General features: G+C 53.3%; 1 protein-coding gene across 1 annotated transcript in view; it reads left to right on the plus strand.

Annotated features, from left to right (window-relative positions):
• Positions 1-24,332, plus strand: part of LOC141194418 (uncharacterized) — a 69,838-nt gene that overhangs the window by 21,203 nt on the left and 24,303 nt on the right. Inside the window, exon 5 of the mRNA XM_073662332.1 lies at positions 22,367-22,428. Within this exon, the coding sequence (XP_073518433.1) occupies positions 22,367-22,428 (62 nt within the window). The remainder of the gene's footprint in view (positions 1-22,366; positions 22,429-24,332) is intronic.

Below are 24,332 nucleotides of genomic sequence, written 5' to 3' on the forward strand. Positions count from 1 at the left end.
AAGAGGGTAAAAGGCAATTGTATCCCTTTTGGTCACTTAAGGAGACAGCTGTAATTGCTCTTTGGAGAGCCCGTCCTCCTAATGTATACCTGACGCGCCCCCTGGGCCATGTTCAAGGGATACCCGGAGCCGGATCTGGATAGGGGTAGTAGTCCTTGTGGCGGTGACCCGGTCCGTGCCCAGGGTGGTCAAACTAAGTGTGTGGCAGTCTTTGTAGATGTTGTTTAAGTGTCGACTACGCCACCCGTTGATTGCGGCTATGAGGCCGCCGCTGCAGAGCAGACCGCTGAGGCCGGTGGTAGGATTGTGCAGCAAGGATGGTATAACCCCCAACGGGAGGGGTATGGCCTCAGGGCAGCAGATGTAGAAGATGGTGGTTGTGATGGTGCAGCAAGGAAGCTCAGAGACATGCGATGCAGTTTCAGGGTTTTTACTCACAGGTGTTGCTCCGGTCACTCCGGCCTTGAGTGACCACCCGAGCCGTGCTGCGTCCACCAGGTGTGGGACTCGGCCAACTCCCAGGCAGTCCAGAGCGTGGTCCTGAGCTCCCCTCTCTTCCTTCCTACTGGCCGTTCCCACCAGGGATCCACTTTTGTCCGGCTCCCTCGGGCCTCTTGGTGGTAAAACTTTCTCTGGCTTTCCTGACCCTATTCGTGGTGTGCCTTCCTGGTGGATGTGGTGAGGGTCGTGCCAAAGCTTGACCACGACCTCCGGTTCCTGGCTGAGGATCATTAGCCTCCACCAGTTTGGGATCCGGTACCCTGATCTGCCAACCCTTCACCCGTTAACTTGTGGGATCTCAGGGTTCCCTCTTGTCCTGCGTCTCTGGGCCTTTCTTCCTCCTCCTCTCCACTACAGGCCTGGCCCTGGAGCTGGGCCCAGCCGGAGCCACAGCTCCCTGTCAGCCCTCCTGGCTGAACTCTCTCTCCGAACTCGCTCTCTCTGTCTCTAGATGGTGCCCACCATATATACTCCCTCTATGTGTGAGCCCAGGTGACTAGCACCCAATGGGCTCCTACCTCTACGCCCAGAGTCCCTCCCCTATCTGCCCCTACACTACTGGGATGTTCCTCCCCCCCTCCCACTCCAGCCAGGGACAGACGCTGTCGTACCTGCACATCTATCTGGTGGGAGTACCGTTGTTCTGTCCCCCGGAAATGGGATGAGTGTAGTGCATGCAGCTATCTGAGCTCAGTCCCACACTCCATCCTTACCCGGGAGTGGAATACCACACCTCTGGCTTGAAGTGCAATACCCCTGTAGCAGCCGAGTCCTCGGGGTGCTACATTCCCCCCTGGTAAATCACAGCACGTCCTCGGGCTGTAAAAGAGTAAAACATACCAAAACATACAAACTTTTTAAAACATACACTAACAGGTAAAACATCATAAACATTATCAGAAAATATAATATGACAGGTAACTTCTTATATATTATTCTAGCAATATAAACTTTTAATATAAAACTTTTTCATATAAAATGTTCTTGATCTTCTGGCCACGGTGCAACTTGTGACCGGGTAAAGTGCCACAGTCACTGGAAGAAAACAGCAGTTCTCCTATAAAACCGGTAGGGGGCGCCTTAGGAAGCGCAACTATTTACAGGGTATGGCCGCTCTCAGTCCTCGGCCAGTGGGGAAAAGGGATGGCTGCTCACAGTCCTCAGCCTGTGGGGATAAGGGATGGCTGCTCACAGTCCTCAGCCTGTGGGGATAGGGAATGGCTGCTCACAGTCCTCAGCCTGGTTAGGGATAGGGACACACAGGTAATAGTTCCACGCTAGTCCCAACGGGGACCACACTTCACTTAGCAGCAATTCACATAACAGTTCTTGTAACAGTTCTCATACCCCGACGGGTAACTATATACAGCTCTTTTGTTTATGCTACTTCCCTTCAGCAGCGGTGTCCTCTCCTTGTCTCCTCCTGAGGGTAATCTTCAGACCCGTCCGGGTTCTCTTGTTCCTCCTCATACCGCAGCTCTTCCTCCGTCAGCCGGTGCACATGAAGGGCGTATGGTCCTTTTGCACACTGATGCCGGGTGAAGGTGACCTCGTCACCCAGGTAAAGGTCACGTCCACGGTGTCCCTCTGGCAGATGGGACTCGACATCCCTGCGGGTAACGAAGACGTCGCCGGGGGTTTTGTGATCCCTGATAAAGCCCCAACCGTGCTCCAGTTGGAACTTGATTACAGTCCCGGTGGCGCGGGGACCGTGGGCTGCACGGGGGTTTCTCCGGGTCCGGCTTTTCTGCTCCGCACTTTGGACCTGCAGCCGCTCCTCGCGGATCCGCCTCTCTCGCCGTTCTTTGTTGAAGACCTCTAGTTGTTGTCGGCAGCACTCCGCACGCTGGGCTGCGGCCGCCCGGGTCTCTTGGGTGAACCCCATGAGGTTTTCACCGGTGGGGTCCCATGCGAACTGCGCCTCCTCCAACGGGAGTGGGGTGATCTTGGCGGGTGCCGGAGCCGGGATCAGGGGCTCACACAGGGGCCATTCCTTCCGGAATCGGGGATTGAGGTATTCCGGTGGCCACTCAAAGGGCTGCCCATCCGGGCAAGTATGTTGTGCAAATAGGTCTTCGCCTAGGGGCAGCACTGTGGAGGTTGAGGGCGCGGTGGTGGTAGCGGCGCCCGGATTCACCAGGCCTTGCGACCAGGCCGGTGGCACTCTAAAGGTGAAGGGCACTGTGGAAACGGCGGCACCCGGGGGTACTCGGCCCTGCGACCAGGCCGGTGGCGTTTCCTGCTTGGCCGCGCTCAGGGTTAAGGCGCGTGACGTCACAGGGGGCGTGGTCGCGACTCCTGCCGCTTGAGGCCTAGTTTGGAGCGGTGGCGGTGCAGCAACGGGCACGGTCGGTGGGATTTCGGGCTCTGCGACGGGGAGCTGGGGCAGGCTTACGGCTACTAGGCTTGGGGTGGTGACGTCCCCTTTACCTGCTTCCATCTCTTCAGCTCCTTCCACGGCGTCGTCTCCGGCCTTCGTCCCTCCTGCACCATCCTCAGAGGCAGACGGACTCCTCGTCCCGGGTGGCGTCCTTTGCTGGCGGGTTCCAGCCTGCAGGGCCATTTCTCTGCTCCACTCTGTCAGCACTTCTTGCTGCACTCGGGCCATCTTCCGAGCCAAGCCCTCCAGCGCGGTCTGTGCATGCCCCTGATCTTTGGGGAGCTGTGCCAGGATCTCCACCAGGCCTTCTGGGGTGGCGGCCTGCAACAGGCTCCTGACCAGAGGGTCGGCGCTGCCTGACTCTCCCTCCATCTCCGGGTGCGATCTCTCCAGACTCCTCCAGGCTGCACCCATCCTCTCTCTTTTGTTCTTGATCCGCCCATCCTGAGGGTGGTCCCGGGGCCACTTGGTGATTGTCAGTTCCAGGGGCAGACCCCTCGCTCTGATGGACATCTCTATCATTGCAGTCTCTGCTGGTGGGGGCGGTCTCCGCTTTTGGCGCTCTTCTGGGACCAGGCCCACGATGGGAGGTGGTCTCTTGCCACCCTCTGGCACGCCCATAATGGCGTCCGCTCTGCCAGGGCGGGAAATCGTCTCAGATGGCGGGAATCGTCTCCTAATGGCGGGAAACTCCGTGGATGGCGGGAAAAGGCTGCAGATGGCGGGCAAACGGCGGGAAACGACCCGAGATGGCGTCCGATGGCGGGGACCCTCCGGAACCGGCGGGAGACTTCTTCTTACGGTAAATATGAACTTTTCTTCAGGCACGCAGTACCCGGTGGTTGCGGGCACGTAATCCTGCCGACTACGCCAAAGTTGACGCGCCCCCTGGGCCATGTTCAAGGGATACCCGGAGCCGGATCTGGATAGGGGTAGTAGTCCTTGTGGCGGTGACCCGGTCCGTGCCCAGGGTGGTCAAACTAAGTGTGTGGCAGTCTTTGTAGATGTTGTTTAAGTGTCGACTACGCCACCCGTTGATTGCGGCTATGAGGCCGCCGCTGCAGAGCAGACCGCTGAGGCCGGTGGTAGGATTGTGCAGCAAGGATGGTATAACCCCCAACGGGAGGGGTATGGCCTCAGGGCAGCAGATGTAGAAGATGGTGGTTGTGATGGTGCAGCAAGGAAGCTCAGAGACATGCGATGCAGTTTCAGGGTTTTTACTCACAGGTGTTGCTCCGGTCACTCCGGCCTTGAGTGACCACCCGAGCCGTGCTGCGTCCACCAGGTGTGGGACTCGGCCAACTCCCAGGCAGTCCAGAGCGTGGTCCTGAGCTCCCCTCTCTTCCTTCCTACTGGCCGTTCCCACCAGGGATCCACCTTTGTCCGGCTCCCTCGGGCCTCTTGGTGGTAAAACCTTCTCTGGCTTTCCTGACCCTATTCGTGGTGTGCCTTCCTGGTGGATGTGGTGAGGGTCGTGCCAAAACTTGACCACGACCTCCGGTTCCTGGCTGAGGATCATTAGCCTCCACCAGTTTGGGATCCGGTACCCTGATCTGCCAACCCTTCACCCGTTAACTTGTGGGATCTCAGGGTTCCCTCTTGTCCTGCGTCTCTGGGCCTTTCTTCCTCCTCCTCTCCACTACAGGCCTGGCCCTGGAGCTGGGCCCAGCCGGAGCCACAGCTCCCTGTCAGCCCTCCTGGCTGAACTCTCTCTCCGAACTCGCTCTCTCTGTCTCTAGATGGTGCCCACCATATATACTCCCTCTATGTGTGAGCCCAGGTGACTAGCACCCAATGGGCTCCTACCTCTACGCCCAGAGTCCCTCCCCTATCTGCCCCTACACTACTGGGATGTTCCTCCCCCCCTCCCACTCCAGCCAGGGACAGACGCTGTCGTACCTGCACATCTATCTGGTGGGAGTACCGTTGTTCTGTCCCCCGGAAATGGGATGAGTGTAGTGCATGCAGCTATCTGAGCTCAGTCCCACACTCCATCCTTACCCGGGAGTGGAATACCACACCTCTGGCTTGAGGTGCAATACCCCTGTAGCAGCCGAGTCCTCGGGGTGCTACATACCAATACTCCTGCTTCTCGTCCACATTCTCCTCTTTGTGGAGAATGGATTTGGCTCTTGGAAATGAACGGATGAAAGGGTCTTATATCTGACATCAGCTCCTGCCCAGAGCATCATTCTCCTCTGTGTCTCCCTAAGCTTAATCTCCCAATGCAGTACAGACCCACAGGGAAATTAACCCCTTTTTGGTTGCAAGTTATAGACCTTAAGGGGAAAATTGATGGGAAACTAAAGGAGTATCTTGTGATTAATAAAAATACAACTTCCATTTTCTATGTATGGGAAGCCATGAAGGCCGACCTTAGAGGAATATTTATAACAGAAATCTCAGCAGCTGAATCCCAGACTAAGCAGCAGGATCAATTGGTGTTTTAGGAATTGGGAGATGCAGAGAGTGCGATGATTACTGATCCAACGCCGACTGCGCAAAACAGGCTGAAAGCAGCTCAGGACCTGCTGAATCAGGGAACATTGCAGCTGCAGGAAGGAAGAAGATGTTTCATAAGATGCAAGATGCAATATTGTGAAGAGGGGGATAAAGCAGGTCACTTATATCTGTGATAGCTGCCGCCCAGAGGGACTCCGCCTTTATATCCAGTGTAATGCAGCAGCTTGCTAGCATTACTGTAAATGGTCCAGGATGTGTTTTACCTGACCATGTACCTTCCCCTTTAACTGACTGGTCACATGACTGTGACATCACACAGGTCCTGTATGCACAGTAAAGGTCTGTACACATGACTGGGATAGCACACAGGACCTATACACACAGCTGACTGATCACAGGACTGTGACATCAGCAAGGTCCTGTCAGTATGTGTGTGTGTGCACAGGATATATAAACCCTGGTAATTTGAGACAGGTGTGTTCGGTGTGAGGCGTGAGGCCTGTTCCCGTGTGTGTGGGACACCGTTTGTGAGAGGCCTAGTGAGGCCGAGTGAAGCCTGGCAGCCTGAAAGGCAAAGACTGGATCCTGTGTGGATGCTAGTGGCCTTGGAAGGCAGAGGCTTGAGGAAGAGTCCTGAAAGGCAGAGCCTGGATCTTGTGTGGATGTCAGTGGCCTTTGAGGGGACGACGGCTGGAGACCCCTACCTGGGAAGCCACAAAGCCACAGTGGTGGCGGAGTAACGGACTGAGACAGCTAAACCCGGTAAAGGTAATACCCTGTGTTATATGGACATTAATATGGACATTGCTATTTTATTACCTTGCTGAAGGCTGTTACTTGGGCCACTTGGGCCTGTCTGCTACTTGAGAGACTCCCGGATGTTAAGTGTGTAAACATGCCGGTGGCGGACTAAGATGAACTGTGTGAACTGTGGTTTATGAAGTAATAAACTGCTGAGCATTGTTTAAAAACGGAAAGACATTGCACGTGTGCATTGATTGTCGCAGCAAAGCGAGTATTCCCCATTATGATGACTAGTGCTGCCTTACACCAGTCTGCAGACTAGGGAGGGTAATGTGGTACAGTCCACAGTGGACATACTGAAAGTGTTGGAGGAATACTATGCAAAGCTGTATACTTCTCAGGTTCAACGTTCAGAAGAACATACCCAGACCTTCCTAGATAAAGTTCCGCTCCTGGTCCTTTCCTTAGACTCTCAGAATTTATAAGATGAACTACTTGATATAGAAGAGCTAGAATGGGCACTGAGCTCAATGGCCAACGATAAAGCATCGGGAATGGACGGTCCTCCAGTGGAAGTATATAAGAGATATAAGGAAGTATTACTACCAGTGTTATTGGAGGTATACAATTCCAAGGAGGATCATTGTCACATCCATGCACGAAGCCATAATTAGAGTGTTACCTAAACAAGGCAAGGCCCCCAGCTTGCTGGCATCCTAGTGACTCATCTCTCTTTTAACAGTAGATGTCAAACTTCTTGCTAACAGACTCTCAAAAGTAATCTCAATAATACACCCCGATCAGTCTGGGTTTATGCCAAATAAGTCCACAGCGATCAATCGCAGAAGGCTTTATATTGATATACAAGCAAGGACTGATAATATTGGTCAAAGGGTGATCCTGGCTAAGGCCCTTGATAGTGTAGAATGGCCATATTTGTGAGCTACACTGCGGCAGATGGGCTTTGATGACAAATTTATATAATGGGTGCATTTGATTTATTTGGACTCAAAGGCCAAAATAAGAGCGAATGGCTCTATGGCTAATCGATTTTTGTTGCACAGAGGTTCCAGGAAATGGGTGGCCCCTGTCTCATTGTTTTCAATAGCAACTGAACCTCTTGCGGCAGTAATTAGTAAAATGTCTGAGAACACCAAGGTTACTTACCGGTAGCCGTTTTTTCCTGAACCCATGACAGAACACATAGAGAGAGGGATCCACCCCATCAAGGACAGGAAATAAAGGGCGGTACCTCTTCCTCACTTCAGCTGTTTACAGAGCATTGAGAGGACCTCCCAAAAAGGTTAGACATATAACCAACACCTACAATATATATAACACCCCAAACAGTGCCCACCAGGGTGTGAGAAACAGAAAAACGGGGGGGGGGGGAGACGGACAAGGGTGCTGTCATGAGTTCAGGAAAAACCGGCTACCAGTAAGTAACCTTGGTGTTTTCCCCTCACCCATGACAGCGCACCTTGAGAGAATTTTGGAGAATTATGAGCACCCTATGGAGGGACCACCACCTTAAGTACCCTTCTCCCAAAGGTAAGGTCAGAGGAGGACAGATCCAACCAACAGTGTTTATAGAAGGTGGATGGTGTAGACCAATTAGCAGCTCTACATATCTGATCGATTGAGACGTCTGCCCTCTCCGCCCAGGAGGTTTCTATGGCTCTGGTGGAATGAGCCTTGACATTGTCCGGGGCCGGAACTCCTGTGGACGTATATGCTAAACAAATGGCCTCCCTAAGCCACCTAGAAATGGTACCCTTGGTCACCCCATGACCTTTCCTACTCCCTTGAAAAGCCAGGAACAAAGGAATGGTCCTTCCTCCATACACTAGTCATGTTAATGTAATGTAGTAGGGATCTTCTAACGTCTAGGTTATGGAATCTAACGTCCCCAGTGTTTTTCGGATTGCTGCAAAACGAGGGTAGTGCAATCTCCTGGTTACAGTGGAATCTAGATACCACTTTGGGAAGATATGCTGGATCTGGACGCAAGGTGACTATCATCATAAATTTGCGTGTACGGAGGATCAACCGAAAGGGCCTGCAGGTCACCCACCCTACGGGCTGATGTTAAGGCCACTAAGAGGATGGTCTTAAGGGTGAGTCTTTGGAGAGACGTCCTGTAGGGGCTCGAACGGATCACTGGTAAGTGCGTTCAAGACAAAATTCAGGTCCCAGGAAGGAATTGTAAGGGACCGAACTGGTCTGGCTCTGGCACAGGATTTGATAAATCTAGAGACCCACCTGTTCCCAGCCAAGTTACAATTATAGAGCGCCCCCAAGGCAGACACCTGAACTTTAAGAGTCCCCGTGGCTAGACCCAGGTCATGCCCCTTTTGCAGACACTCCAGGATTCCTTTGATTGGAGGCTTGTCTGTTATAAATTTTAGTCATTATTGGTTTCCTACTACCCAGCAGGGTAGAGACTAACCCTGGTGAAAACCCCTTGTTACTTAGTAGTGACCTCTCAAATTCCACGCCGCTAGATGGAATCCTCTGGCTTGGAATACTGGTCCCTGAATGAGAAGTTCCGGCCTCTCTGGTAGAACCCAGGGATCTGAAACCGACATTAGTGGAAGCAGGGAGAACCAAGGCCTCTTGGGCCAAAAAGGGGCTATAAGATGTAACGGGTCTGGGAGGCGGAACCTCTGGGCTACTATACAAGGGAGCGGTCCTTGTAAGGGAGCGGGTGGCGACCAGGCAGGCAGTCACAGCAGGTGACCGGGACAGCCTCTGGGTGTACGGGCAGGAGGTCACGGCAAGTGATCAGGGCAGTCTCTGGAAGAACGGGCTGGAGGTCACGGCAAGTGACCGGGGCAGTCTCTAGGTAAAGGGTAGGTACGACCTGTGATGGCTGAACCTCCAGGTAGGCTAGCAAGGCAGATGGAGGATGTGTGCTCCCAGGTGAGCAAGCGAGAGTCTCTGGAATAGCAGGTGGTCACAGCACGTGACGGCGGAGCCTCCAGGTAGGCAAGCAGGCAGGTAGCGGAGAAGCGCTCCCAGGTGAGCGGGCAAGAGTCTCTGGAATAGCTGGTGGTCCCAGCACGTGACAGCGGAACCCCCGGGCAGGCAAGCAGGCAGGTAGTGGAGAAGCGCTCCCAGGTGAGCGGGCAAGAGTCTGGAATAGCTGGTGGTCACAGCACGTGACAGCGGAGCCTCCGGGCAGGCAAGCAGGCAGGTAGCGGAGAAGCGCTCCCAGGTGAGCGGGCAAGCTGGTCCATAGACAGACTGACCGGAGTTGTAAGGCAGACCGTCGGACCTCAGGCAAGCAGGCAGGTGGCTGAAGTGCGCTCCCAGGTGAGCGGGCAAGTTGGTCCTTAGACAGACTGACCGGAGTTGTAAGGCAGACCGTCGGACCTCAGGCAGGCAGGCAGGTAACAGGAAATCAGGCAGGATTAGGACAGCAAGCTGGCAGGAATCTGGCAGGTAACTGGCAACGGGACCTGAGGGCTGAAGCAGAGTAGAACGGTGCAACAACATTGCTCGGGCACCTCCATTTTGGAGGAGGTGCCTTATATATGGTAAAGTCCTCCGGCCATTGGCCGGGGACTCCTTAGGACGGCGCGTGCGGCCCCTTTAAGAGGGAGGGAGGGCGCGCGCGCGCGCCCTAAGCACAGTGGCCGGGAAGGAGCGCGCGCTGCCAGCAGAGCGGGAGAGGGACGCCGGGCACGGAGCAGAGCGGTGAGGGGAACAGCGTCCCTGCCTAGCAGAGGGCAGGGACGCCGGCGCTACAGTACCCCCCCCTTTAGGCCCCCCCTTTTTTAGGCCAGATAGAAATTTAGCTAGGATGAGAGGGGCATGGATGTTCTCCCGGGGCTCCCACGTTCTCTCCTCAGGACCAAACCCCTTCCAATCTACCAGAAAAAAGGTCTTTCCTCTTACCCTTTTGGTGGCAAGAATGTTCTCTACCTCAAACTCGTCCTCAGCAGAAACCGGAGCAGGAGGCGTACCTGTAGACTTGGAAAAAGAGTTAAGCACCACGGGTTTGAGGAGAGATACATGGAAGGAGTTAGGGATCCGTAAGTTGGCTGGGAGTTTCAATTTATAGGCCACCGGGTTGATCTGACTGATGACCTCCAGAGGACCGATGAACCGAGGCCCTAACTTGTAAGAAGGTATCTTGAGTCGAACATATTTAGATGAGAGCCAGACTTTATCTCCAGGACGAAATTGTGGAGGATCCAGGCGTTTGTTGTCAGCGTGTCTTTTCATACGCTCGGATGACAGAAGGAGTGTGGATCGGGTACTCTCCCATATGGAGGAAAATTTGCTAACGAGAGATTCCGCAGCCGGGTTGTCCACAGAGGTGGAGACAGGAAAAGGAATCCGAGGATGCTGACCAAAGACTACAAAAAACGGGGATTTGGAGGAGGATTCGCTCTCGTGATTATTATAAGAGAACTCGGCCCATGGTAGGAGATCCACCCAGTCAGAATGGTGGGCATTAACGAAGTGCCGGAGGTAACTGGTCAGGTTCTGATTGATCCGCTCCACTTGACCATTGGACTGTGGGTGGTAAGCGGAAGAGAAGTCCAGGATGACGTCTAGTAGTTTACAAGTGGCTCTCCAGAAACGTGAGGTGAACTGTACCCCACGATCCGACACGATGTGGAGGGGCAGGCCATGAAGACGGAAGATGTGGCGGATAAAGTCTTTAGCCAGCTCGGGTGCAGACGGAAGGCCTGGCAGGGGAATAAAGTGAGCCATCTTGGAAAAGCGGTCAGCGACCACCCAAATGACCGTACAACCGGCAGAGACGGGGAGATCAGTTATAAAGTCCATTGCTATATGCTGCCAGGGGGCAGCAGGTACAGGAAGAGGAAGGAGGCGTCCGGCTGGCAGATGTCTCGGGACTTTGTTGCGGGCGCAGGACACACAGGCAGAAACAAAGTCTATTATGTCCTTGTGCAGGGTAGGCCACCAGTAGTGCCGGGCAATAAGCTGGAGGGTCTTTTTCTGACCGGCGTGGCCAGCTAGTTTAGACGAATGGCCCCAGTGTAGGATCTTCTCCCGATCAGGTACTGAAACAAACGTCTTACCGGGAGGGAGACGATTTAGACTCACGGGAGCCACCTGCATTACTCTGGCGGGATCGATGATATGTTTAGGTTCTTCCTCGAGATCGGACACCAGAAAGGATCGGGACAAGGCGTCTGCTTTGATGTTTTTGTCAGCCGGGCGAAAATGAAGAACAAAATCAAAGCGAGCAAAAAACAAGGACCACCGGGCTTGGCGCGGGTTAAGTCTCTGGGCATGCTGGAGGTAAGCCAAGTTCTTGTGGTCAGTGTAAATTATTACCGGATGAAGAGCCCCCTCGAGTAGGTAACGCCACTCCTCCAACGCCAGCTTGATGTCCAATAACTCTCGGTCTCCTATGGAATAGTTGCGCTCAGAAGAGGAGAAGAGTTTGGAGAAGAAGCCACAAGTTACCATTCTCCCGGAAGATGATTTTTGAGTAAGTACCGCTCCGGCTCCAGAGGAGGAGGCGTCAACTTCCAGGAAGAACTGCTTGTTGCCGTCCGGGCGATGCAGCACCGGGGCGGAAGAGAAGGCCTGTTTTAGGGAAAGAAAGGCCTCCTCTGCTTCGGGCGGCCACTCTTTGGGATTAGTACCCTTACGGGTGAGCGCGGAAATTGGGGCAGTCCGGGAAGAGAAGTGCGGGATGAAGAGGCGGTAATAGTTGGCGAAGCCCAGGAACCGTTGAATAGCCTTCAACCCCTCTGGTCGGGGCCATTTCTCGATGGCAGACAGTTTCTCAGGATCCATTTGTAGGCCGGTCTGAGAGATAATATAGCCCAGAAACGGAAGCGAGGTCTGCTCAAAGAGGCACTTCTCATATTTAGCGTAGAGATGATTCTGCCTGAGCCTGAGCAGGACCTGACGAACATCCCTCCGGTGAGTCTGGAGATCCGGAGAGAAGACCAAGATGTCGTCCAGGTACACCACTACGCAGGAGTAGAGAAGGTCCCGGAAGATGTCATTGACCAACTCTTGAAAGACGGCAGGAGCGTTACAGAGGCCAAAGGGCATTACCAGATATTCATAGTGGCCATCCCGGGTGTTGAATGCCGTCTTCCATTCATCCCCCTGACGGATACGAACCAGGTTGTACGCCCCACGGAGGTCCAGTTTGGTGAAGATTCTAGCCCCCCTCAGACGATCAAATAACTCCGGAATGAGCGGAAGGGGGTACTTATTCTTCACCGTGATCTGGTTAAGGCCTCTATAGTCTATACAGGGACGGAGAGAGCCGTCCTTCTTTTTGACGAAAAAGAAGCCTGCTCCCGCCGGGGAGGTAGATTTCCGGATGAATCCCCTGCCCAGATTCTCCTCAATATATTCGGACATCGACCGGGTCTCAGCAGCGGATAATGGATAAATACGCCCACGGGGAGGAGAAGTACCAGGTAACAGGTCGATAGGGCAGTCGTATGGTCTATGAGGGGGTAGTGTCTCTGCCTCCTTTTTATTAAAGACATCAGCATAAGACCAATAAGGAATCGGAAGTCCAGGTAGATTAGCTGGGGTAGGAGAAGGACGGACGGGATGAACGGGAACCAGACAGGTCTTATGGCAGCCCTGTCCCCAGCGAAGGACTTCTCCGGTCTGCCAGTCAAGAACGGGTGCATGTTTCTGGAGCCAAGGTAGGCCTAGCAAGAGGGCGTGAGAGAGTCCAGGCAGAACATGGAAGGAGATACTTTCAGAATGCAGCATTCCCACCTGCAGAGTAATGGATTCGGTGATGAGTTGGATGGGGCGTGGTAAGAGCCCCCCATCCACGGCAGCAACAGACAAGGGTACAGCCAGAGGTTTGGTGGGGATGCGGTATTTCTCTACCAGGGACTGTGAAATAAGATTCCCGGCTGCTCCAGAGTCCAGTTGGGCTAGTTCGAAATAACGGTTCTCCCCGTAGACGATTGAAACTGACAACAGCAGGGATGGAGAGGATTTATTCTTGTCTAGGTGGACCTCTCTGAGCGAACCTAGACACAGGCGTTTCCCGACCTCTCCGGGCAGGCACGGATCCGGTGCTCCTTACTGCCACAGTAGAAGCAGGTCCCCTCGGCACGGCGTAAGTCCTGACGGGTCTTGACCATCTTGGTCTGGTCGACCTGCATAGGCTCAGGAGGGTGTACCTGGTTAGAGACAGAAGGAGTGACGGGTTTCTGAAAAGTAGGAGCTAGACGTGGTAACCTCCTCTCACGGGTGACCTCTCTGGCACGCTCCTGGAACCGTAGGTCAATCCGGGTGGCAAGAGTTATTAAGTCATCGAGAGTGGTAGGAATGTCCCGACCGGCAAGTTCATCTTTAATACGGCCGGACAGACCCTCCCAGAAGACGGAAACCAGAGCGTCGTTATCCCAGGCCAGCTCCGAGGCAAGGGTACGGAACCATATGGCATATTGGCCCACGGTGAGACTTTCCTGACGGAGGCGTAGCAACGATGATGCGGATGAGGTCTTCCGTCCGGGTTCGTCGAAGACTTTCCGGAAGGCCGTGAGAAAAGCAGGCAAGTTGGACACCAGGGGGTCTCCTCTCTCCCATAGAGGATTTAGCCAGGCCAGGGCCTCCCCGGTGAGATGGGACATGATGAATGCAATTTTGGCTCGGTCGGAGTTAAACTGGTGGGACAATAGTTCAAAGTGCAGGGTGCACTGATTTATGAAGCCCCGAGCCTGGGCTGAGTCGCCTCCGAAGCGAGGAGGTGCAGAAAGCCGAGGTCCGGGGTAGGATATCATGGTGTTAGTGGACAGCGGAGCTGCCGGATTGCGAGACATGGCACTGGCGGAGGTTGTTGGTGGAACAGTCAGAGTGTCCAGGCGAGTATTGACATTCCGCAGGTGACCCAGGATGGACTCCTGTTGGGACCTTTGACGGGACAGTTCATGACACAGGTCCGAGAGCGAGGGAGCTTGGGTGCCACCGGGTTCCATGGCCCGAGCAAACTGTAACGGGTCTGGGAGGCGGAACCTCTGGGCTACTATACAAGGGAGCGGTCCTTGTAAGGGAGCGGGTGGCGACCAGGCAGGCAGTCACAGCAGGTGACCGGGACAGTCTCTGGGTGTACGGGCAGGAGGTCACGGCAAGTGATCAGGGCAGTCTCTGGAAGAACGGGCTGGAGGTCACGGCAAGTGACCGGGGCAGTCTCTAGGTAAAGGGTAGGTACGACCTGTGATGGCTGAACCTCCAGGTAGGCTAGCAAGGCAGATGGAGGATGTGTGCTCCCAGGTGAGCAAGCGAGAGTCTCTGGAATAGCAGGTGGTCACAGCACGTGACGGCGGAGCCTCCAGGTAGGCAAGCAGGCAGGTAGCGGAGAAGCGCTCCCAGGTGAGCGGGCAAGAGTCTCTGGAATAGCTGGTGGTCCCAGCACGTGACAGCGGAACCCCCGGGCAGGCAAGCAGGCAGGTAGTGGAGAAGCGCTCCCAGGTGAGCGGGCAAGAGTCTGGAATAGCTGGTGGTCACAGCACGTGACAGTGGAGCCTCCGGGCAGGCAAGCAGGCAGGTAGCGGAGAAGCGCTCCCAGGTGAGCGGGCAAGCTGGTCCATAGACAGACTGACCGGAGTTGTAAGGCAGACCGTCGGACCTCAGGCAAGCAGGCAGGTGGCTGAAGTGCGCTCCCAGGTGAGCAGGCAAGTTGGTCCTTAGACAGACTGACCGGAGTTGTAAGGCAGACCGTCGGACCTCAGGCAGGCAGGCAGGTAACAGGAAATCAGGCAGGATTAGGACAGCAAGCTGGCAGGAATCTGGCAGGTATCTGGCAGGTAACTGGCAACGGGACCTGAGGGCTGAAGCAGAGTAGAACGGTGCAACAACATTGCTCGGGCACCTCCATTTTGGAGGAGGTGCCTTATATATGGTAAAGTCCTCCGGCCATTGGCCGGGGACTCCTTAGGACGGCGCGCGCGGCCCCTTTAAGAGGGAGGGAGGGCGCGCGCCCTAAGCACAGTGGCCGGGAAGGAGCGCGCGCTGCCAGCAGAGCGGGAGAGGGACGCCGGGCACGGAGCAGAGCGGTGAGGGGAACAGCGTCCCTGCCTAGCAGAGGGCAGGGACGCCGGCGCTACATAAGAATTACCATTGCGCCATCCTCTTGAATCTTCCTCACCACTGCTGGAACCATTACTAACGGGGGAAAGGCATAGGCCTTCCTGAACTTCCAATGAATCTGGAGGGCATCTACAGCATGGGGATTTTCTGCTGGGTTTAAGGAACAGAATCTGTCTACTTTCCTGTTTGCTCTTGAGCCGAACAGATCTTTGTCTAGTTGTCCCCATAACTGGACAATCTGTCGGAAGACCCCCGGGTTTAAGCTCCACTCCCCCTGTTTTAGGGTGTGGCGGCTGATAAAATGTGCCCTTGCATTTTCCACCCTGCTTATGTGAAGGGCACTGAGAGATGGGAGATATTGCTCTGCCAGATGTAGGATTCTGTCTGCCACAGCCATCAGAGAGCGTGACCTTGTTCCCCCCTGGTGATTTACATAGGCTACTGTTGTCCGGTTGTCAGACCTGACCTGGACATGGTGACCCTGAATGTGAGGAAGGAAGCCTATCAGGGATTTCTCCGCTGCCCAAAGTTCTTTTAAGTTTGAGGATGCCCCCATTTCGAGGTATGCCCAGTGACCCTGTACTGAGAGCTCTGCTAGATGACACCCCCCCATTCGGAGCCGCTCACATCGGTTGTAATCACCAGATCTACTGGTCTGGACCACTGTACACCTGAGGTTAGATTTTCCCTGTCTGTCCACCATGAAAGGGAATCTACAGCTTCTAGGGAGAGAGAGAACTTCCTTTCTAAATGCCCATTGAAGGACCTCTGCACTGACAGGACCTCCCACTAAAGAAGTCTCATATGCCCTTGAGCCCATCTGACTGCTGGGAGCCCAGGAGAGACATTGCTTCTCTTAGGGACATCACTGGAGACCGCATGGCTTTCAAGACTAAATTGATTACTTTGCGGACCTTGTATTCTGGGAGGAATCAGGCTTGGAGACGAGAATCCAGGATTAGACCTAGAAAGATATGAGTCCTTGAGGGGATTAATTTTGACTTTTGGGTATTTACCAACCATCCTAGCTGTTGCAACACCACCATGACTTCTAGAAGTTGACTGGAGCAATGGACTTCTGATTTCCCTATTACCAAAAAGTCGTCTAAATAGGTAACGATCACTACGTTTTTGATTTGTAGAAAGGCTGTTACTTCCGCTATTAATTTTGTGAATATTCTCGGGGCTATGGAGAGGCCGAAGGGTAGGGCAGTAAACTGAAAATGCCTCAGTTCTTTCTGAATGAACAGGGCTACTCTCAGATATTTCTGGTAGTCTGGATGAATTGGGACGTGATAATATGCGTCCTTCAAGTCTATTACTGTCATAAAGCAGTCATGGTGCAAGAGCTTCACTGCCGAGCTCCCTGACTCCATCTTGAAAGTCTGGTTCTCTATCAACTGGTTTAGACTCCTGAGGTTGATGATGGTCCTTAAGGACCCATTGTTTTTTTTTTTATCATGAACAGAGGGGAATAGAATCCCTTCTTCCTTTGTGGTATCGGAACTTCGAGAAGGACCCGTTTCGTTTCCCTACTAGCCCCAATATTTCTGACTCCAGAGCTATCTGTTCTTCCTGGACCTTCCTCTTGGGGGTAATCATAAAGGTCCGGCGAGGAATCTGGCTGAACAGTATCTTCAGGCCACCACTCAGAATATTCAGAATCCAGGGGCTTGATGTAATGGCTTCCCAAGTTGGAATAAAGTGGGAAAGCTTCCCCCCTACCTCCAGCCTGGCGTCATTGGGAAGATTTTTTTGTATTGGAGGACGGTCCTCCAAACATATAGCCTGACTCTTTCTTGGACCCCCATCTTCTCCTGTCTCCTGGAGGGTGACCCTGATTTAAATTTTCTCCTCCGAAAACTAAACCTTTTTGAGTCCCCTGAAAATCCTGGGAACCCTTTGTTATTATCCCTCGGTTTTTCTAAAAGGTCATCCAGCTTCTGGCCAAACAGGAGTCTGCCGTCACACGGGAGGGAACATAATTTATGTTTGGATTGTAGGTCACCTGGACAACTCTTGAGCCACAAGGCCCGTCTGGCAGTATTAGATAGATTTGCTGATCTAGCCGAGAGTCTGAGTCCGCTGAAGAGTCTGCCAGGAAGACTGATGCTGCCTGCATTAGGGGCAGATTTGAAAGGATTCCATCCCTAGGGATCTTTTTATCCCTAAGTTGGTCTTCCAATTGTTGGAGCCACACCATGAGAGACCTTGCCAGCTACCTCAGGCTTCAGGCCTCCTGCTGCAGCTTCCCAAGTGTGACGTAGAAAGGAGTCAGCCTTTTTATCAAGGGCTTACTTTAGGACGCCTGAATCCTCCAAGGGTAGGGAAGATTTTTTTGGATGACCAGGCTACAGCCCCATCAACTTTGGGGATTTTATCCCAAGGCTCAGAGTCCTTCTCCTCAAAGGGGTACCTTCTTTTAGAGAAGGAGGGGAAGGCCCCTTATCTCTCTGGTTTCTTCCACTCTCTGTCAATAAGGCCCTGAATTTTACTGTTTACCGGAAAGGAGCGTCTCTTTTTTTCTCCAAGGCCCGCAAACATAATGTCTTCCAGGGATTTGGATGCTTTCTCCTCCCCCAGACCCATGGTTGATCTGACTGATTTGGCCAGTTTGTCCGTACCCTCGATGGGGAAGCAGGGTCTACTGTTATCGATGAGGAAGAGGATGATGAAATCACTCAGCCATAGATCCTCGGACTGGGATGAATCAGAATTGGAGGAGACATCTTTATGGGATCTTTTCTTCCCTCCAAACAACCCCTTCAGGGACCCTTGAACCTCTGCGTGGACTATGGATTTCAGATTGGATGCGAAATCCAGAGAATTTTCTGCTATGGTTTTATTAATGCAGTTCGGGCATAGCTGTTTTTGCAAATCTATGGGAAGGAAAGTTTGGCATAGGGCACAAATCCTGTGCTTTTGCTTGGCGCTACTCTTCTTAGGATCCTACAGAAGGACTCACATATGAGACTTCCCATTACTAAAAGGGTGACATTCACGAAGATCACTCACCCCTGAAGTCACAAACGGGTACCGGATTCGGAGGCTGTAGTGGAACACGCGATGATTCCTTTCTGGATGGTCCAGAGGTGTTTGATACCTTGCTCCTGCGGCTGCCACTGCGATTGCTCGAGCGGCTGTCTGTGTGAGAGGCGTCCGTCTACCTCTTCCTGTTATGCACACGCCTGGACTGACTGGCGTGTGCGTGATTAGTGATCCCACTGTACCATGAACCGGGGAGTGCCTGGAGGTGCGTAACTAAGTATCAACCCGATCTGACCAAGGTCGCACGTCGGCTCAGTCGACTCCGTGCACCAGGGAGGAACCGAGCAGAGGGACCAGGTGCTACTCCAGGTCAGACCCCGGACACGGCTGTTGACCCACACCGGGGAATGCAGGAACAGGCAGGTCAGGCTGGCATACAGACAGGTGGGTATTGGCAGGCACGACTGGTATGCAGACAGGTGGGCACTGATAAGCACGGCTGGTATGCAGATGGGGGGGTACTGGCAAGCACGGCTGGAGTGCAGACAGGGAGGTACTGGCAGGCACGGCTGGCGTGCAGACAGGGAGGTACTAGCAGGTTGGAGCGCAGGCTGGATAGGGTCCAGTACAGACTGGGATACAGGAACAGAACCGCAGATGCGGTAGACTAGCAGAGTAAAGCGAAATCGCCAGAGCGGAGGACAAGGCTGAGCAGAGCGAAACCGCTGGTGCGGTGAGCAAGTAAAGCAGAGCGAAACCGCAGGTGCGGTGGACAAGGTAGAGCAGATCGAAACTGCCGGAGCGGTGGACTAGGCAGAGCAGGAAGGAACCGCCAGAGCGGTGGACAAGGCAGAGCAGAGCGAAACCGATGCTGCGGTGAGCAAGCGGAGCAGAGCGAAACCGCAGGTGCGGTGGACAAGGCAGAGCAGAGCGAAACCGCCGGAGCGGTGGACAAGGCAGAGCAAAGAGGAACCGCCGGAGCGGTGGACAAGGCAGAGCAGAGCGAAACCGCTGGTGCGGTGAGCAAGCGGAGCAGAGCGAAACCGCAGGTGCGGTGAGCAAGGCTGAGCAGAGCGAAACCGCCCGAGCGGTGGACAAGGCAGAGTAGAGAGGAACCGCCGGAGCGGTGGACAAGGCAGAGCAGAGAGGAACCGCCGGAGCGGTGAGCAAGCAGGGCAGAGCGAAACCGCCAGAGCGGTAAACAAGGTAGAGCGGAGCAAAACCGCCGGAGCGGTGGACAAGGCAGGGCAGAGCGAAACCGCCGGAGCGGTGGGCAAGGCAGAGCAGAGAGAAACTGCCAGAGCGGTGGACAAGGCAGAGCAGAACGAAACCGCAGGAGTGGTGGGCAAGACAGAGCAGAGAGCAGAGAGAAACCGCCAGAGCGGTGGACAAGGCAGAGATGACAGGGCTCTGTTCACATGGAACAGACTGGAAGGGACAAGCAGAACCATATACGCACAAGGTACTTACAATGAAGTAGCGAGTGGACTCTAAACTCACAAACAGAAGTACAGAGACAACGAGTTGGAGTTAGGTGCAGGTTCAGACACTGCAGGAACAGGGAAGGTACGGACATAGAGACAAACAGGTAACAGGCTAGGAGACAGTTCAGACAGGAACTGACACTGCAACGAGATACAGGAACGAGCCTGGGTATACTTAAAAAACCTGGAGAATGTCTCTGCATTAGGTAATCCTCTGACAATGTTAAGAGGGATCCCATGTACTCTTACTTTATGCGAATTAAAAAACCTGGAGAATGTCTCTGCATTAGGTAATCCTCTGACAAAGGAACAAAATGAGCCCGTTTAATGAATCAGTCAATGACCACCCAAAGACAGTCTTCCCACCAGGCAGAGGCAAATCCGTGATGAAATCCATGGACAGATGAGTTCACTGTCTTTCTGGAATTGCAATGGAGCCAATACTCCACCTGGACTGTTATGACAAACTTTAGCATGTGCGCAAACTACACAAGCAGATACAAAATCTTTAATATAATTATTCATAGATGGCCAGCAAAAAAGCCTAATAATAGCTTTCTGCTTAGCTGTGAACCGTGGATGACCACTCATGATTAAATCATGAAACTCTTGCAACAGACGCAATCTTAGGTACACAACTACAAATAATTTGGACCTAGGCGTGGCGAAAGGAGCAAACGATTGGACTTTACGGATCTCAGCTTCAACCTCCAACGATATCACAGAAACCACAATGCCCTCAGGGAGAATGGAGGTTTTGGAGAAGAAACAGAACTAAAACTGCTTGGACCTCGGCCTGAAAGTGATAGAGAAATTGAATCTAGAGAAAAATAAGGACCCTCTGGCCTGTCTAGGAGTTAGCCATTTAGCTGATTCAATAAACGCTAAATTCTTCTGGTCAGTGACCACAGTGATTTGATGAACTTCTCCCTCCAGAAAATGTCTTAAAACCTTAAAGGCTAATTTAACAACGAGTAACTCACAATTCCCAACAGCATAATTTCTTTCAGCAGATGAAAATTTTCTTAATAAAAAAACACATGGCCACAAATTGGTCAGAGTCTCGGAACATAAAACGGCCCCTACCCCGACCTCCGAAACATCCACCTCCACAATGAATGGTTCTTGGAGATGGGGTTGGATTAGAACAGGAGCAGACAAACACTCCTTCAATTTCTCAAAAGCCCCAATAGCATCCGGTGGCCAAACCTTGAGATCTGCCACCTTACGTGTGACGTCAGTAATCTGAGAAAAAAAAACTAAAGAATTTCCTATAATAGTTGGAGAATCCTACAAAATGTTGCAACACTTTCAGGTCACTAGGTTGGACCCAATCTATTATGGCTTTCACCTTCCCAGGATCCATCGTAAACCCATCAGCCGATAAAATGACCCGGGAATGAAACTTTCTGAACAGAAAAAAAAACATTTCTCAATTTCAGCAAAGAAAGAATTCTCCCTCAATCTTTCTAAAACAACACGGACATGTTCCTGGTGAGAATCCAAATTAGGAGAGAAAATTCTCTATCATCAAGATAAATCACAAGAAATCTCCCAAAGTAATCAGAGAAATATTCAGAGAGTTGTGAAATTCTGTTGGTGCATTGGAGAATCCAAATGGCAGAACGAGATTATCGAATAAAGCCTCTGCTCCGTACAGATCGTACACACATGGCTCCACTCCGCATGCCTTGTACACACGTGGCTCCGCTCTGTACACCTTGTACACACGCGGCTCCGCTCCGTACACCTCGTACACACGCGCGGCTCCGCTTCGTACACATCGTACACGCGCGGCTCCGCTTCGTACACATCGTACACGCGCGGCTCCGCTTCGTACACGTGCGGCTCAGCTCCGTACACGTCGTACACGCGCTGCTCAGCTCCGTACACGTCGTACACGCGCGGCTCAGCTCTGTACACGTCGTACACGCGCGGCTCCGCTCCCTACGCCTCGTACAAGCACGGCTCCGCTCCATACGCCTCGTACACGCACGGCTCCGCTCCGTACGCCTCGTACACGCGCGGCTCCGCTCCGTACGCCTCGTACACGCGCGGCTCCGCTCCGTACGCCTCGTACACATGCGGCTCCGCTCCGTACACCTCGTACACACACGGCTCCGCTCCGTACACCTCGTACACACACGGCTCCGCTCCGTACACCTCGTACACACGCTGCTCCGCTCCGTACACCTCGTACACACGCTGCTCTGCTCCGTACACCTCGTACACACGCGGCTCTGCTCCGTACACCTCGTACACGCACGGCTCCGCTCCGTACACACACGGCTCCGCTCCGTACACCTCGTACACACGCGGCTCCGCTCCGTACACCTCGTACACGCGCGACTCCGCTACGTACGCCTCGTACACGCGCGGCTCCGCTACGTACGCCTCGTACACGCGCAGCTCCGCTCCGTACACCTCGTACACACGCGGCTCTGCTCCGTACACCTCGTACACACGCGGCTCTGCTCCGTACGTCTCGTACACACACGGCTCCGCTCCGTACACCTCGTACACACACGGCTCCGCTACGTACGCCTCGTACACACGCGGCTCTGCTCCGTACGCCTCGTACACACGCGGCTCCGCTCCGTACACCTCGTACACTTGGGTCCGCTCCGCACGCTCATCCAGCACAAACTTCAGCTCATCCAGCACCATGACAACCAGCACAGCAGAGTCCTGCATCCACTGAGGCTCCTGATCATGTGACCCCTGACTCCTCCCCTTCAGTGACCTCATCACAGCTCCTGTGCGCACAGAGCAGCCATATATGTGGTGGCGGCTCTGCAGGTGGAGGTATGTGGAGTCCCCATTACTGGGCGCAGGGGGCATTAACCCCTTCAGCACGGAGACTCTTTTGGGGTCTTGTGTTGCCCCTTTATAAGAATCATAAGGTTTTTGTTCTGTTTCCTGTAATAGATACATACGACCCAACTATGGAGACAGGAAGGGAGGAAACGTATTGTTCTCATAGTACAGGACCCCTTTACTGCCCCCACAGTGTAATGCCCCCATTATGCCCCTTATGCAGTATGTATGATGCCCCCACAGTGTAATGCCCCCATTATGCCCCTTATACAGGATGTATGATGCCCCCACAGTGTAATGCCCCCATTATACCCCTTATACAGGATGTGTAATGCCCCCATTATACCCCTTATACAGGATGTATGATGCCCCCCACACAGTGTAATGCCCCCATTACGCCCCTTATGCAGTGTGTGTAATGCCCCCATTATGCCCCTTATGCAGGATGTGTGATGCCCCCACAGTGTAATGCCCCATTATGCCCCTTATGCAGTATGTATGATGCCCCCACACATTGTAATGCCCCATATGCAGTATGTATGATGCCTCCACAGTGTAATGCCCCCATTATGCCCCATATACAGTGTGTATGATGCCCCCACACAGTGTAATGCCCCCATTATGCCCCTTATGCAGTATGTATGATGCCCCCACACAGTGTAATGCCCCCATTATGCCCCTTATGCAGTGTGTATGATGCCCCCATTATGCCCCTTATGCAGGATGTATGATGCCCCCACACAGTGTAATGCCCCCATTATGCCCCTTATGCAGTATGTATGATGCCCCCCCACAGTGTAATGCCCCCATTATGCCCCTTATGCAGTGCGTATGATGCCCCCACAGTGTAATACCCCCATTATGCCCCTTATGCAGTATGTATGATGCCCCCACACAGTGTAATGCCCCCATTATTCCTCTTATTCAGTATGTATGATGCCCCCACACAGCGTAATGCCCCCATTATGCCCCTTATGCAGGATGTATGATGCCCCCACACAGTGTAATGCCCCCATTATGCCCCTTATTCAGGATGTATGATGCCCCCATTATGCCCCTTATGCAGTATGTATGATGCCCCCACACAGTGTAATGCCCCCATTATGCCCCTTATGCAGTATGTATGATGCCCCCACACAGTGTAATGCCCCCATTATGCCCCTTATGCAGTATGTATGATGACCGCACACAGTGTAATGCCCCCATTATGCCCCTTATGCAGTATGTATGATGACCCCACACAGTGTAATGCCCCCATTATGCCCCTTAAGCAGGATGTATGATGCCCCCACACAGTGTAATGCCCCCATTATGCCCCTTATGCAGGATGTATGATGACCCCACACAGTGTAATGCCCCCATTATGCCCCTTATGCAGGATGTATGATGCCCCCACACAGTGTAATGCCCCCATTATTCCCCTTATGCAGTATGTATGATGCCCCCATTATGCCCCTTATGCATGATGTATGATGCCCCCACACAGTGTAATGCCCCCATTATGCCCCTTATGCAGTCTGTATGATGACCCCACACAATGTAATGCCCCCATTATGCCCCTTATGCAGTATGTATCATGCCCCCACACAGTGTAATGCCCCCATTACGCCCCTTATGCAGTATGTATGATGCCCCCCACACAGTGTAATGCCCCCATTATGCCCCTTTTGCAGTATGTATGATGCCCCCACACAGTGTAATGCCCCCTTTATGCCCCTTATGCAGTATGTATGATGCCCCCACACAGTTTAATGCCCCCATTATGCGCCTTTTGCAGGATGTATGATGCCCCCACACAGTGGAATGCCCCCATTATGCCCCTTATGCAGTATGTATGATGCCCCCACACAGTTTAATGCCCCCATTATGCGCCTTTTGCAGGATGTATGATG

Source organism: Phyllobates terribilis, unplaced genomic scaffold (genome assembly GCF_046119375.1).
Source record: "Phyllobates terribilis strain yellow unplaced genomic scaffold, ASM4611937v1 Scaffold_71__1_contigs__length_7168151, whole genome shotgun sequence".
NCBI classification, from domain to species: Eukaryota; Metazoa; Chordata; class Amphibia; order Anura; family Dendrobatidae; genus Phyllobates; species Phyllobates terribilis.